This window comes from Oncorhynchus tshawytscha, linkage group LG30 (genome assembly GCF_018296145.1).
Source record: "Oncorhynchus tshawytscha isolate Ot180627B linkage group LG30, Otsh_v2.0, whole genome shotgun sequence".
In the NCBI taxonomy this organism is placed as follows: Eukaryota; Metazoa; Chordata; class Actinopteri; order Salmoniformes; family Salmonidae; genus Oncorhynchus; species Oncorhynchus tshawytscha.
In genome coordinates, this window is record NC_056458.1 from 38,359,165 (window position 1) to 38,373,366 (window position 14,202).

Sequence of the window (14,202 nt, forward strand, 5' to 3'; positions counted from 1 at the left end):
CCTACATGTAGGTAGACGTAAAGTGACTACGATTCAAAACATTCAAAGCAACAAGGAAACGTCCATAGCAGGCATTGTTGTCATCTTTGTTCGCTATACAACAACTTCTGAGTGACAGGAAGCAAGAGCACCACCAATCAGCTTACAGTCGTGGCCAAAGGTTTTGAGAATGACAAATATTAATTTCCACGAAGTTAGCTGCTTCAGTGTCTTTTGATATTTTGTCAGATGTTACTATGGAATACTGAAGTATAATTACAAGCATTTCATAAGAGTCAAAGGCTTTTATTGACAATAACATGAAGTTGATGCAAAGAGTCAATATTTTGCAGTGTTGACCCTTTTTCAAGACCTCTGCAATCCACCCTGGCATGCTGTCAATTAACTTCTGCACCACATCCTGACTGATGGCAGCCCATTCTTGCATAATCAATGCTTGGAGTTTGACAGAATTTGTGGAGTTTTGTTTGCCCACCCACCTCTTGAGGAATGACCGCAAGTTCTCAATGGGGTTAAGGTCTGGTGAGTTTCCTGGCCATGGACCCAAAATATCAATGTTTTATTCCCAGAGCCACTTAGTTATCACTTTTGCCTTATGGCAAGGTGCTCCATCATGCTGGAAAAGACATTGTTCGTCACCAAACTGTTCCTGGATGGTTGGGAGAAGTTGCTCTCGGAGGATGTGTTGGTACCATTCTTTATTCATGGCTGTGTTCTTAGGAAAAATTGTGAGTGAGCCCACTCCCCTGGCTGAGAAGCAACCCCACACATGAATGGTCTCAGGAAGCTTTACTGTTGGCATGACACAGGACTGATGGGATCACTCACCTTGTCTACTCCGGACAAACTTTTTTCTGGATGCCCCAAACAATCAGAAAGGGGATTCAGAGAAAATTACTTTACCCCAGTCCTCAGCAGTCCAATCCCTGTACCTTTTGCAGAATATCAGTCTGTCCCTGATGTTTTTCCTGGAGAGAAGCAGCTTCTTTGCTGCCCTTCTTGACACTAGACCATCCTCCAAAAGTCTTCGCCTCACTGTGTGTGCAGATGCACTCACACCTGCCTGCTGCCATTCCCGAGCAAGCTCTGTACTGGTGGTGCCCTGATCCCGCAGCTGAATCAACTTTAGGAGACGGTCCTGGCGCTTGCTGGACTTTCTTGGGCGCCCTGAAGCCTTCTTCACAACAATTGAACCGCTCTCCTTGAAGTTCTTGATGATCCGATAAATGGTTGATTTATGTGCAATCTTACTGGCAGCAATATCCTTGTCTGTGAAGCCCGTTTTGTGCAAAGCAATGATGACGGCACGTGTTTCCTTGCAGGTAACAATGTTTGACAGAGGAAGAACAATGATTCCAAGCACCACCCTTCCTTTGAAGCTTCCAGTCTGTTATTCGAACTCAATCAGCATGACAGAGTGACCTCCAGCCCTGTCTTCGTCAACACTCACACCTGTTTTAACGAGAGAATCACTGACATGTCGTCAGCTGGTCCTTTTGTGGCAGGACTGAAATGCAGTGGAAATGTTTTGGGGGGATTCAGTTCATTTGCATGGCAAAGAGGGACTTTGCAATTAATTGCAGTTCATCTGATCACTCTTCATAACATTCTGGAGTATATGCAAATTGTCATCATACAAACTGAGGCAGCAGACTTTGAAAATCATTTGTGTCATTCTCAAATATTTTGGCCACAGCTGTACACCACTGCATACACACCCACCATTACCATAACTAGTGTAGCCATGTCAGCAAATTACTACAGTCTGAACACACGTGGTTACTCGTATCTTGCCGTTTGGACAGTCAGTATTAAAAAACGGATTTGAAAAACTAAAATGATTTGAGCATTAAGGCCTGCAGTGTAAACATGGCTTAATTGTCTATAGGCAGGGAGTTCTTGAAAATATTAATACATTGGATGGCACTAGCCTAAATGGGGTAGAGGAAGTGGTTCTATGTGCAAATTCTCTTTCAAAACACTTTCAGTCTTGAGCTCACAAAACTAATTGGTTCAGGATTGTGTTTTATGGCTGGGCAGGACAAAGTAGAGGAGTGAGGGTGTGTTGGAGAGACCAACTGATGCAGGCAGACAAAAAACAATAAGCGGTGAGAATGGGCCTGGCTGGTGTGTCTGTGTCCAAGACATCTGCAGTCAATCAGCAACACACACACCTCATTATTGGCAGCTGCAGTTATTATAGTCACGTGTTGCTGGAGGAATCTCACACTCTCCTCAAAGCTGCACTCCATCACAGACATGATCCCTACTTAAGTGTGTTAAAATGACTGTGAGCAGCTGTTAGAATTGCTCTATAAAACACCTTTCAAACAATATGTTTTTCCGACAACTTTAGTATCCCTCCAACTTTTTTTTATATATATATATGAAAGGTATTGCTGGTGACATAGCCTCTATTTAAAAATATATATATTTCACCGCAGTGCGACAAAAACAAGAGTTACACATGGGATAAACAAACGTACAGTCAATAACACAATAGATTAATCAGTATAGTGTGTGCAAATGAAGTAAGGCGATAAATAGGCCATAGTGGCGAAGTAATTACAATTTAGCAATTTACACTAGAGTGATAGCTATGCAGATGATGAAGTAGAAATACTGGTGGGCAAAAGAGCAGAAAAACATGTGGATGAGGTAGGTAGTTGGTTGGATGGGCTATTTACATATGGGCTGTGTACAGCTGCAGCGATCGGTAAGCTGCTCTGACAGCTGATACTTAAAGTTAGTGAGTCTCCAACTTCAGTGATTTTTGCAATTCGGTACAGTCATTGGCAGCAGAGAACTGGAAGGAAAGGTGGCCGAAGGGTGTGTTGGCTTTGGGGATGACCAGTGAAATATACCTGCTGGAGCACGTGCTACGGGTGGGTGTTGCTATGGTGACCAGTGAGCTGAGATAAGGCGGGGCTTTAACTAGTAAATACTTTTTTCTACCAACTGACCAAGTCATGATTGCGGTAAAGTTCTGCCTACGGCTTAGTATAAAATGTAGCCGTAATGCTGATTTTGTTTCACTGAATCTCAGTCTGTACATTTGGTTAATAAGTGGAGGTGGTATAGCTCGTCTATTAGTTTGCTAATTTGTCACTGATCAGAAACATTTAGCTTGCAATAATGTAGTCTAAATCAAGTGTGGACCAATTTATTTAGTTTATATCAAATGTAGGCATATTATTTTGCTAAATCGTGTAATGGAGACTCAAAGCCTGCGGAGGTTGTGAAGTATGAACACGAGACTCGCATGCTATTTTCTGCTCCCTAACAAAGCGGAGTGAGGGTAGGACAGAGGTGAAACGTGGATAAGAAAAAGCATGGGCTTGCCTTGGGCAAGAGGTAGTTTTTATATGACAGCGGTTCCACACGCTGCTATTTTATTCTGGTATATTTAATTACATTCTTACTACAAAAAAGATATATATATGTGTGTGTTGACTGATCGGGGTAGGTGTGTCTTGTCTGTTTAACTAAATAAATTGATTTCATTCATTTGGACTTAACATAATTAAACTCAATACGCCATTCTATTGTTTGAAAAAGACATTTTAAAAAGGCTTGATGTTTCTTAGGACCTGCCTAAACAAATGAATGATGGGTTTCTTTTTGATGGTGTATATTCAATGGATTTATTCAAATAGTGGCCCACCCACATCTGCAAACCACTACTACCACTCATCACCGGCATGTGCACGGGGCGTATAAAAAGTGTATTCAGGCAAGAATGTCTTAAAAAATGGGCCTGTGTGTAAAGGGGTTAACTCATATAAACATTGCACAAATGTTTAATATTTTATAGGTTGAACACAGTAAATCCTATGTAAAAGTAGTATTACAGGCTCTTCATCACAGGCGCTCTTCTTTTTTACACAGAATAGCTGTGTTTATCTTATAACTAATAGCAGAATTGCTTGACCAAATCATTTAATAGCTAAATACACTGAACAAAAATATAAACTTATCAAAGCCAACACAGATCTGAAGCACACTGCTGCTGCAAGATAGGAGACACACCTCCAGAGCTGAATATCACACTACCAGCCTCTCTGGATGCGTCCCAAACGGCAACTCATTTCCTTTATAGTGCACTCCTTTTGACCAGAGCCATATGGAACTCTTAAATTATACGAGTTCGACAGTATCGAGCACAAAAACTTTCCTGAACCAACACTTGCACTTTACCCCCTCCCCTTCTCTTCTCTCTCTGACTTTGCTGATAACTACTTTGGAGGAAAAGTATACTTACTATGCCTATGAAATGTGGTTGTCCCACCTAGCTATCTTAAGATGAATGCACTAACTGCAAGTCACTCTGGATAAGAGCATCTGCGAAATGACTAACATGTAAATGTAGTACCACGGAGGAGTTTAAAAAGGAAGGAACTCCCTCAAACTTTTATTCCATAGGCTAGGAACTCCACTATGCAGCTGTTGCAAGAGCACAAAAACAATGATTGATAGGCAGCTTAAACTTCAATTCAACCATTATTGGGTTCAAATGCATAGCCATCCACAGGAACCGATATCTGTAAGGCAAAAATAGCTAAATGAGAGAACAGCAGTGTGATTCACATCAATGCACTATGTAGATGTCAATAATAAGTGATATCCGTATCACCGTAGACTACACTACTACTGTCATCCTTACCACCAAGCGTTTATTCAAATTGGATTATCTTTGGAAGCCGGCAGCAGTCGCACCATTAGAAGACATAGCTTGGACTGTAGCATACAAAAGCCTATTCTTGCTCTTTTCCCGCGATCCATCAAACACATTTGGTGTGTCATTATAGTGGTCTCTGACTTGTGGTCAGACTCACTCAGGTGGAACAAACTTAACTTGAATTTTTCAGTGCTGATTTGAATGTCATTGACAAAACAGAAAGGTGTCAAATAATGTTCTCAAAAATCGTTTGTGACTTTAAAAGTAATCCTGGAAGTAATCTAGTTTCAAAAGTATTTGTTTTTGCTGGTAACATAACAGATTACATTTTTATTGATTTTTTAAATCAGTTACATGTAATCCTTTACTACCCAGCCCTGGTGATGGGCTGTGTGCTGATAAATGGAACATAGATGGAACCTACCAGCATCTGGCCAAGTACATGTGGTCCTTGAGGATAACTGAACCGGACAGGAGGGTGTACCAGCATGTGGAGATGCTGTCTGCGCTGAAGACGGAGACAAGATAACAAGGGACATTGTGTTAGTCTACATAGTGCTGTTTATGGACACGTCTGCATGGTGACATCACATGCATCATACTTTAAAAGGAAGGACCAGAGTTTTTCCTCGCCATGTGATCTAACCAGGAAAAACTATGGGCCCTTCAAACGAGTCTTGAATGTTGCTTGAGGTGGTACGGGGTATCTGCAGGTTCCAGCAAGTTGAATTTAATACTTTTTTAATGCAATTTTGAGGTCTGCGTGTGCGCCACAAACCTGCTAATATTCCCATGATTCTTCACGCCGTCACTAATAGAAAAAATGAGTAGGCTTCTAATGGCATTCACAGTGCTTAAATAAAGACGTGCAATAGACTACTGAAATGGTATTCAAATAACGTGTTTCATCTAAGCAGGAAAGCATGATTCAAGACATGTCCATGTGCACTGCAACGTAATACAGCAATTGTTGTATTTTACTGTTAAAATAGGACTCAATATTTTTTGTTAAATAGAGATTAATTTGCCAACATCTTTACGTGCACTAATATATTTGGTGCCAATTCACCAGCTGGGTAAGTGGAAATTCAAAACACATTAGCTAAATCACTACCTCCAAATACATTTTTCACAGGACGTAGCCATGTTTTAATCGAACAGTAAACTCATTATTAATGTCTTAAAAAAACATTGCGGTCATAGCCTAATACCCAATGAGGCCGAGGTGCTCGCAGAGGCCGATGCTCATTTCGTACGCCCTGTATCGCAAATCCATATCAATATATTGGTTGTAAAATAAGACAGCTGAGAAATAAAATATACCTGCACAAAGCTGAGAACATCCCCTCTTCAACTGTGACAAGTTTTACACAGAATAGCTGTGTTTATCTTATAACTAAAAGCAGAATTGCTTGACCAAATCATTTAATAGCTAAATACACTGAACAAAAATATAAAACGCAACATGTAAAATGTTGGTCCAATGTTTCATGAGCTGAAATAAAAGATCCTAGAAATGTTCCATACAAACAAAAAGCTCAACTCACAAATTTTGAGCACAATTTGATGGGTTTTAATACATTTTCAAAAAAAAAACTAAAAACCTGTTTGAGCTTGGTCATTATGGGGTAGTGTGTGTAGATTGAGGGGGAAAAAAACTAAAAACCCGTTTGAGCTTGGTCATTATGGGGTAGTGTTGTAGATTGAGGGGGGAAAAAACTATTTAAAATCCATTTTAGAATAAGACTAACTTAACAAAATGTGGAAAGAGTGAAGGGGTCTGAATACTTTCCGACTGTACTGCACGTGGGTTGCATGGACGTTCACATGGTTAAGTAGCTTTAGTGTTTCATGAGGAGTTCTGATTGTTTTCAAAGGCTGTTTAATACCTCCAAGTAGGTACTATAATGTCTATGTTCTCTGTGCCTAATTGGACCAGGCAGATTGATTCCTACAGTGTCAGAGCATGGTACTGAGTGGGGAAATGGTGTGTGTAAAAGCATGGGGAGATGTATTTTTCCAATCAAAAATTCAACTACTGAGAGTTTAATGTGATTCCAATGAAAGGAGTAATACATCAACACAATGTTGGATATGAAGAGTATGCCTCTCTCCCCCTCCCCCTCTTTCCATAACACAGCTTAACTCTATGCAGTGGAGCAGAAGAGGCCGTTATGACTTTCTTTCAAGACTAAAGAGATGAAAGTCTGCTGTTATGTCCTGACACGGATCAATTCTTTGAAGTGTGAGGAGTCTTTGGTAGTATAGAAATGGTAAACACAGAACACAACAGTTACATTACAAGACAACCATGCAGCAGACAGAAGAGGAAAACAGTGCTCTGTAAGAGAAGCCAAGCAGACGTTTAGGGTTGTGTGTGTGTGTGTGTAACTTACTAGAACAGGACCTGGTTAGCTTCGTGTCTCTCATACCTGGCTGAGGTACTCATTGACCTGCACAACAACAAAACAAGTTTCAGACACGATCAGTTCATACATGATCAGTTTCATACATTATTAGAAGATGTTACCAGTTCATACATTATCACAACCAGACTGACAGCTCTCATATCTGAATGTTGGTGATGTGGAATGGTTGTGGTGAATGTCAGGGCCAGTCTCAGAGCTGCATGGCCTGGCCTGCACACCGGATCCAGTGTGTGTTAGTCATCTCTGTCCTATGTATGTACAGAAGATTGTACAGGAAGGGCCATGTACAGGAAGGGCCATGTGGATGACTCAGACAGTAGTTGTAGCTCCACCTCCTGTGTCTGTATTCATAACCACATAATAGGAGTGTTGATCTAGAATCAGGTCTACCTCTGTCCATATAGCATAGTCTAATCTCATTCATTAGTTTTTAAAAAGGCCAACCTGATCCTAGATCAGCACTCCTACTCCGAGCTGCTTTATGAATACAGGCCCTGGTGTATGGAGCTTAAGTAGGGCGAGTGGTCGGTGTAATGGATGAACGGGGAGGTGAATCTGACCTGAGCTGGTGCTCCCTGAGGTGGGACAGGACATCCATATGGTAGAAGTGACAGTAAATAGTGTGCAAGTCCTGGAGGAGACAAGACAACCGGTTCAGACAGACATCTCACCTCAAACAGAGGCAAGGCAACACAGGCTGGTTTAGAATGTAGGGCAAGCAATTGAAAATGCAGCTCAGGTCTGGTCACTGTGGTTGGTTTACCAAAAGGTCTCCCTAGGGCCTCCCGAGTGGCACAGAGGTCTAAGACATTGCTTCGCATTGCTAGAGGCTTCCTTACAGACCTGGGTACGATCCAGGGCTGTACCACAACCGGCCGTCCCATAGGGCTGCACACAATTGGCTCATCGCGCTCTAGCAACAACTTGTGGCAGGCCGGGCTGACCTCAGTCGTCAGGTGGACAGTGTTTGCTCCGACACATTGGTGCGGCTGGCTTCCAGGTTAAGCTGGCTGGAGTTAAGAAGCAGGGTTTGGAGGGTCATGTTTCGATCTTATTAGTGGTCAGACCCATCCATGTCAAGCTAGCCACAATAAGGATTAGCCACAGTGGACTATGCAGTTAGCCTTCAAAATAAAAGTATGGCATAATTCTATTATTTGTATTAATTTGCATCGCTGTCAATTATATACTTTTATTTTGAAGACAAACTGCAAATTCCACTATTGTGCCGCATCCTTATTGTGGTTAGCTTCACAACACATAACCCGGTCTGGTCGAGCGTAACAAGCCAGGTGAAGCTAGCAGGCTTATAACGTTAGCGTCGGGCAACAGGGTGGTTAAGTAGCTGGCTGACTATTTATTTTCATGAACTGAAGTTCAATTTCAATAAGCGTACAACAAGTGGCAACCTAGCTAATAGCCCGAATTTGGCACGCAGATGGTTTTATTTGCCCCCCATCCAAGTTTTCTGAGCAAAAACATTTAACATTTTTTAAATTATTTTTTTTTTTATTGTTGAACATAAGACTGTGAAAACACCAGGAAATCAGCTCCAAGTAATTTTAATTCAAGAAATCGGTTCCCAAATATTCCCACGCACAAGAGAGAGATGTGATCGTATACAAATGTAAACCAGGTTTGAAATGATTATGTTTTAGCAAACGTGTGTTGGGGCTTCTTGCGGCCAATTTGCAGTCTACAAATTATTAGTCATTATGTTCCGGCCCTCTGACCATCCGCGCAAGAAAAAATTAAATAGTAAAATCAGACTGCGGCTGAATCTAGCTGATGATCCCTGCTATAGACCTAATACTCCCAGATATGTATTGAACAAATGTGCAAATGTTTGGGCACACAGGCCCTCAGTCAGGGTTGACCAAAGGTCTGAATCAAACAAAACACTGGAGGATTTGTATGGATTAACAGATTATGGTCAAACAACCCTTCTCCACAATATAACACAAGGCAAAAACAAACAGGGCGACACACACAGCCATTTATATCAGAGGAGCACAACACTCTTTAAATACAAGCCTGGCTGGTTATCTACAGAATAAAGGAACCTTTCTACATGTGATTGTATCAACTCAGCTCTAAGCGAACCAGACCATGGGCACGTGCAAACATCTATCATTGAGGAGTTTCCTGTAGACCCGTCGTGTAAAAATAAAATTAAAACTTCCTAACAAATTGGTCTGGATTAACAGTGTCAACACAAACACTCACTGACACACAATGTCCTTAAAATAGTCATATCAAACACAGCTGTTCAAACATTAAGAGCAGATAGCCTGAAGAATGCATGTGAAAACCTCCATGTAGACATATGGTATGGCAAGACAGAGGAGCTATTGAGCCCATGGGCAACTAGCATTAACAGGTGGAGCACATGCCTCAGTGGCTTCAGGCAAGCGGAAGTTCCCACGCGTGCTGATGTGTGTGGCAGCAAAACAGCAAGTGTTAGTTAGCGAAGACTGCAGAGGGACCGATTCAATATAACACTGAACCTCTGCATTTTGTCTCTGTGGAAATCAGAGGGTATTTCCTAAACCAGTCACAGAATGTGTGAGTGAGTCATGGTGTACTGTACTCAGATCTTGTGTGTGTGTGTGTGTGGTGTACACAAAAATCATGTCTCAATCAGTAAATGGAAGGATCATGCAGAAAACCTGCTACAAGAGGAAAACCAGGCAACGCTGGAACGGGGAGAAACAAAGGGAGGTGTGTGTGTGTGTGTGTGTGTGTGTGTCCTGGATGTGTGCAGAAGGGTTTAACAATAAGGAACAACAGAACCGTGCCAGTCTGGGCTCCTCCTCCCGCTAACACTTCCTCTGAGAGTTCATCTGAAAACCAGAGGCCAGAACCATCTGACTGTCTGGCACGCTACTTCAAATAAAGGGAAATCACTAAGAACATGTGGAGGGAGTCAACCAGAGTTTTTGTTCGGAAAATGTAGCCCCGGACATGTACCATACCCATATGCATTGGGTGCATAAACCTGATTAGGGCGTCCATCCACGGTGTTCATACTGTCAGAAATCACATTTAGATGATGGTAATTCACCTTAACAGAACAGGCAACTGTGTGCGTGGATCTTACCGAATTCCAACACACACTTTGAAGACGTTAGAATAACTGTCCCCATTTACTTTTCCTCAGCCAACAAGATGAGTAACAACCAACATCATTAGCCTGTCAATCTACTATCCCCATAGTAACGTGTATATATTCTATTGGTCAGCTTGTCATTCTGTTAAAGAAACAGATTTTGGCTCTGCTACACTGAAGCAAGGTAAGACATGCCTCACTATATGAAGCAAAACGTTACGTTTCACCAGGGGTGAAAGTAGATTTTATTTCTTACCGGTACGGGACACAAGTGCACTCACGCATAATTTTTTAAAAATAAATAGGCCTACTAGAAAAATGACAGGGTAGCCTACTCTCTCAGACCAATAAAAACAGTGTATGAAAAGGTGGGACACAAATACAACATGACGTCCATCTAACCTGGAGGAGGAAATTAGTGTTCAAAAACCAATGAAAGTGTCACTGACCCAATGATGACGACAGTGAATTTGCACCACACTGAGGATATGGCCGATGTTCTACGCTGGTGCCAATAAGATAGGCTACTGTTCTGATTAATTAAGTTAAGCATTTTGATAACCAAAAAGACATGCTGACATGCAGTAATGTTAAATAATGGTGTAATAACCTATCATTTTTTGGGCAGTATGAATATTCCTATTCATGAAAATCACAAGTGAAATATATTGGAACACAGCTTAGCCTTTTGTTAATCACCATGTCATCTCAGATGTTCAAAATATGCTTTACAGCCAATGCTAGACAAGCATTTGTGTAAGTTTATCATAGCCTAGCATGCCTTGCTAGCAGCAGGCAAACTTGTCACGGAAATCAGAAAAGCAATCAAATGAAATTGTTTACCTTTGATGAACTTCGGATGTTTTCACTCACGAGACTCCCAGGTAGACAGCCAAAGTTAATTTTTTCCCAAAAATATTATTTTTGTAGGCGAAATAGCTCCGTTTGTTCTTCACGTTTGGCTGAGAAATCGCCCGGAAATTGCAGTCACAACAACGCCGAAAAATATTCCAAATTAGCTCCATAATATCGACAGAAACATGGCAAACGTTGTTTAGAATCCATCCCTCAAGGTGTTTTTCAAATATCTATTCGATAATATATCCGTCGGGACAATTCCTTTTTCTCTAGGACCGATTGGAGTAATGGCTACCTCTGCACTTTACGCGAGAATCTCTCTCAGAGCCACCATGTGACCACTTATGCAATGTGCCCCCATACGGCTATTCATCAACAGAAATGCGTAAAACTACGTCACAATGCTGTAGACACCTTGGGGAATACGTAGAAAGCGTAAGCTCGTTGATGGTACATTCAAAGCCAAATAGGGAGTCATTGGAACGCAGCGCTTTCAAAACCTGGGGCACTTCCGGATTGGATTTTTCTCAGGCTTTCGTCTGCAACATTAGTTCTGTTATACTCACAGACAATATCTTTACAATTTTGGAAACGTTAGAGTGTTTTCTATCCAAAGCTGTCAATTATATGCATATTCTATCATCTTTTCCTGACAAAATATCCCATTTAAAACAGGAACATTTTTTTCCCAAAAATAAAAATACTGCCCCCTAACACCAAGAGGTTAAGAATAGATTCTTATTTATAACGGCCAAACCCGGACAACACTGGGCCAATTGTGCGCCGCCCTATGCAATCATGGCCGGATGTGATACAGCCTGAACTATAACAAGGGACTGTAGTGACGCCTCTTGCACTGAGATGCAGTGCCTTAGACCGCTGCGTCCGTGTGTGTGTTAACTATTTAACTGTACTAGAATGCTTAAAAAGGCCGCAACATTTTTTTATATTGTTTATTGGTATCGGCCAAAAATGTCATATCGGTGCATCACTACTCACAACGTCGGTCATATCGACGCCAAAATGCTTAGACATTATTTTACTGTAATAGATGAGAACTTGACCATTCTAACGATACCCTTTCTATGTCTCAACTCCCAAAATGTAGAACAGACCCTATTAAAACGAGTGTATCAATTAACATGTTGTGGAAAACTAAAGCTCCATTTGTGTCACTAGCAGCATTTTAGCCACAGACAAGTGTTTTATAAATGTACAATGAGCATAAAAATAGGCAGTTAAAGCAATTGGCAACTCGTTCTCATTCTGAAAAAGTAGTATCTTCTTATCCAGGTAGGCCACTTGATTTCAACATCTAAACAGTGAACAGGCTGTTGTTCAAACAGACAGAGACAGTCAGGAAGGTCCATTCATAACAGTTCTACCTTGTTAGCAAGCAAATAGATCCAAGTTGGATAGACTTGAAATAAAGATTAGCTAGCTACTCACTAGCACGTGGGCTTGTGCTTGAGAGATAGTTCTGCTAAACAGTGTTCATTTTCTAGAACGCCTGCTACAAGAAGTTGGTCATTAGTGGATGTACAATGTGCATGGTTTTGGTTAAATGTTTAACAAAAATGGCATTTTCATAGACAGACTTTAAAGCCAGATCAGTGATTATTGCAAAAAAAATAATAATAATAGCCAATTATATTATTAGTGGGTCGTATGGTTGTGGAAGGCTTCTATTTAGCCTACATATAATTTTAAAAGCCCTGAATTCATGTGATTATTCTAAACTGTTTGAAATGGAGTGTATTGACCTTTAATTGTTCAACAAAGCTTAGAGAAAACTTTAAAATCTTGAAACGCCCATAACTTTGAAAAATCAGCATTATCCTTATATAAAAGCAGCAAAGGACAGCAGCAATAATATTGCAACTGATCACATAATTGAACTGCCATCCAATTATCTCTTTTTGTTTATGTACAACAGGATCAGTATTGCTGCCACCTTCTGGCACATAGGCTGCCTGCTCCTCACATGACCCTGTGCAAAATTATAACTAAGCTCTTTCTCACTACAGAAGCACAATCTTGTTGTTGACTAGAGATCAAATGGTATTTAAAGCCTACATTAAAATATACAATATGTAGGCCTTACAGAGGGGGCATTGTACATAAAACTACAACACACCCATTCAGCCTCCAGAACAAACATCCATTTGCATAGACTTCTAAAACGTACTGTCAACAGTAAAGAAATAACATCTGAAGGACTTCATACATTCACGTTTCATACTGGCATCTTAAACATGACAGAAAAACAGGAGACTCTCTATACCTGTTGGGGCGGAAGGGTAGCCTAGTGGTTAGAGCATTGGACTAGAAACCGGAAGGTTGCAAGTTCAAACCCCTGATTTGATAATACAGATTATTTTAGGCCTGGAGTACGCCCAAGCAGAAACGAGTCTGTAGGCTAACTGTAGTGCAGGGCCAACTGAAGAGAGTCATGCACCCATTTAGGCCACCCTTTTCACCTCAATGGCCTCTTTAACCCCCTAAAACAATATGTTCAGAGAAACTGAGCATTTCAGGTCACAACTCGAAAACCAGAGGCTGTAGTAGCAGTATGCTACATTTACAATCCTTAGTCGAGACTTAAATTCTGTTAAAAAAAAAAAAAAGGAGGTTCCATTATCGGTTTGACGCATGCGTGCCTGTAAGGTCAGATATGACCAACGGTCTTCAGTTGGATGGAATCATGATGCGCCAAAACGCTCTGGTAATCCTCTCTGCTGTAAGCGCTCCATCAAGGGGTCAAATCAGGCTTGGCTTTCAGGTAGGACTACAGCGCTTACATTTTGCCATACTACTGAACGTTAATGTATTAAAATGGTGCTTAGCCTAGACTTTGTAGCCTACATACATACTGGAGCTTTACGAGTCGCAGTCTGGTTTCTCAGACCCGAAGTCCAGACTTTCAACCCGGCGATTCCTTACGGAGTAAAAATAAAGTCGGTCTTAGATCAAGTTCTTAAAAGTCTGTAAAGCCCAGACTAAAAAGCCCAGCTAGAAATAGGGCATCATGGACACGCACGCGCTCCAGCAGGTATATCTCTCTGGTCACCATAGCAGCACCCACCTGTAGCACGTGCTCCAGCAGGTATATCTCTCTAGTCACCCCC

General features: G+C 41.2%; 1 protein-coding gene across 6 annotated transcripts in view; it reads right to left on the reverse strand.

The window, feature by feature from the left end:
• LOC112228329 (rap guanine nucleotide exchange factor 6) overlaps positions 1-14,202 on the reverse strand; it is a 163,469-nt gene that overhangs the window by 132,679 nt on the left and 16,588 nt on the right. For all 6 annotated transcript variants that reach the window (XM_042309538.1, XM_042309535.1, XM_042309533.1 and 3 more), the window contains exons 2-4: positions 7,668-7,738; positions 7,075-7,131; positions 5,103-5,186 (exon numbers count right to left, since the gene is read on the reverse strand). In XM_042309538.1, coding sequence (XP_042165472.1) covers positions 5,103-5,186; positions 7,075-7,131; positions 7,668-7,738 — 212 coding nt within the window. The remainder of the gene's footprint in view (positions 1-5,102; positions 5,187-7,074; positions 7,132-7,667; positions 7,739-14,202) is intronic.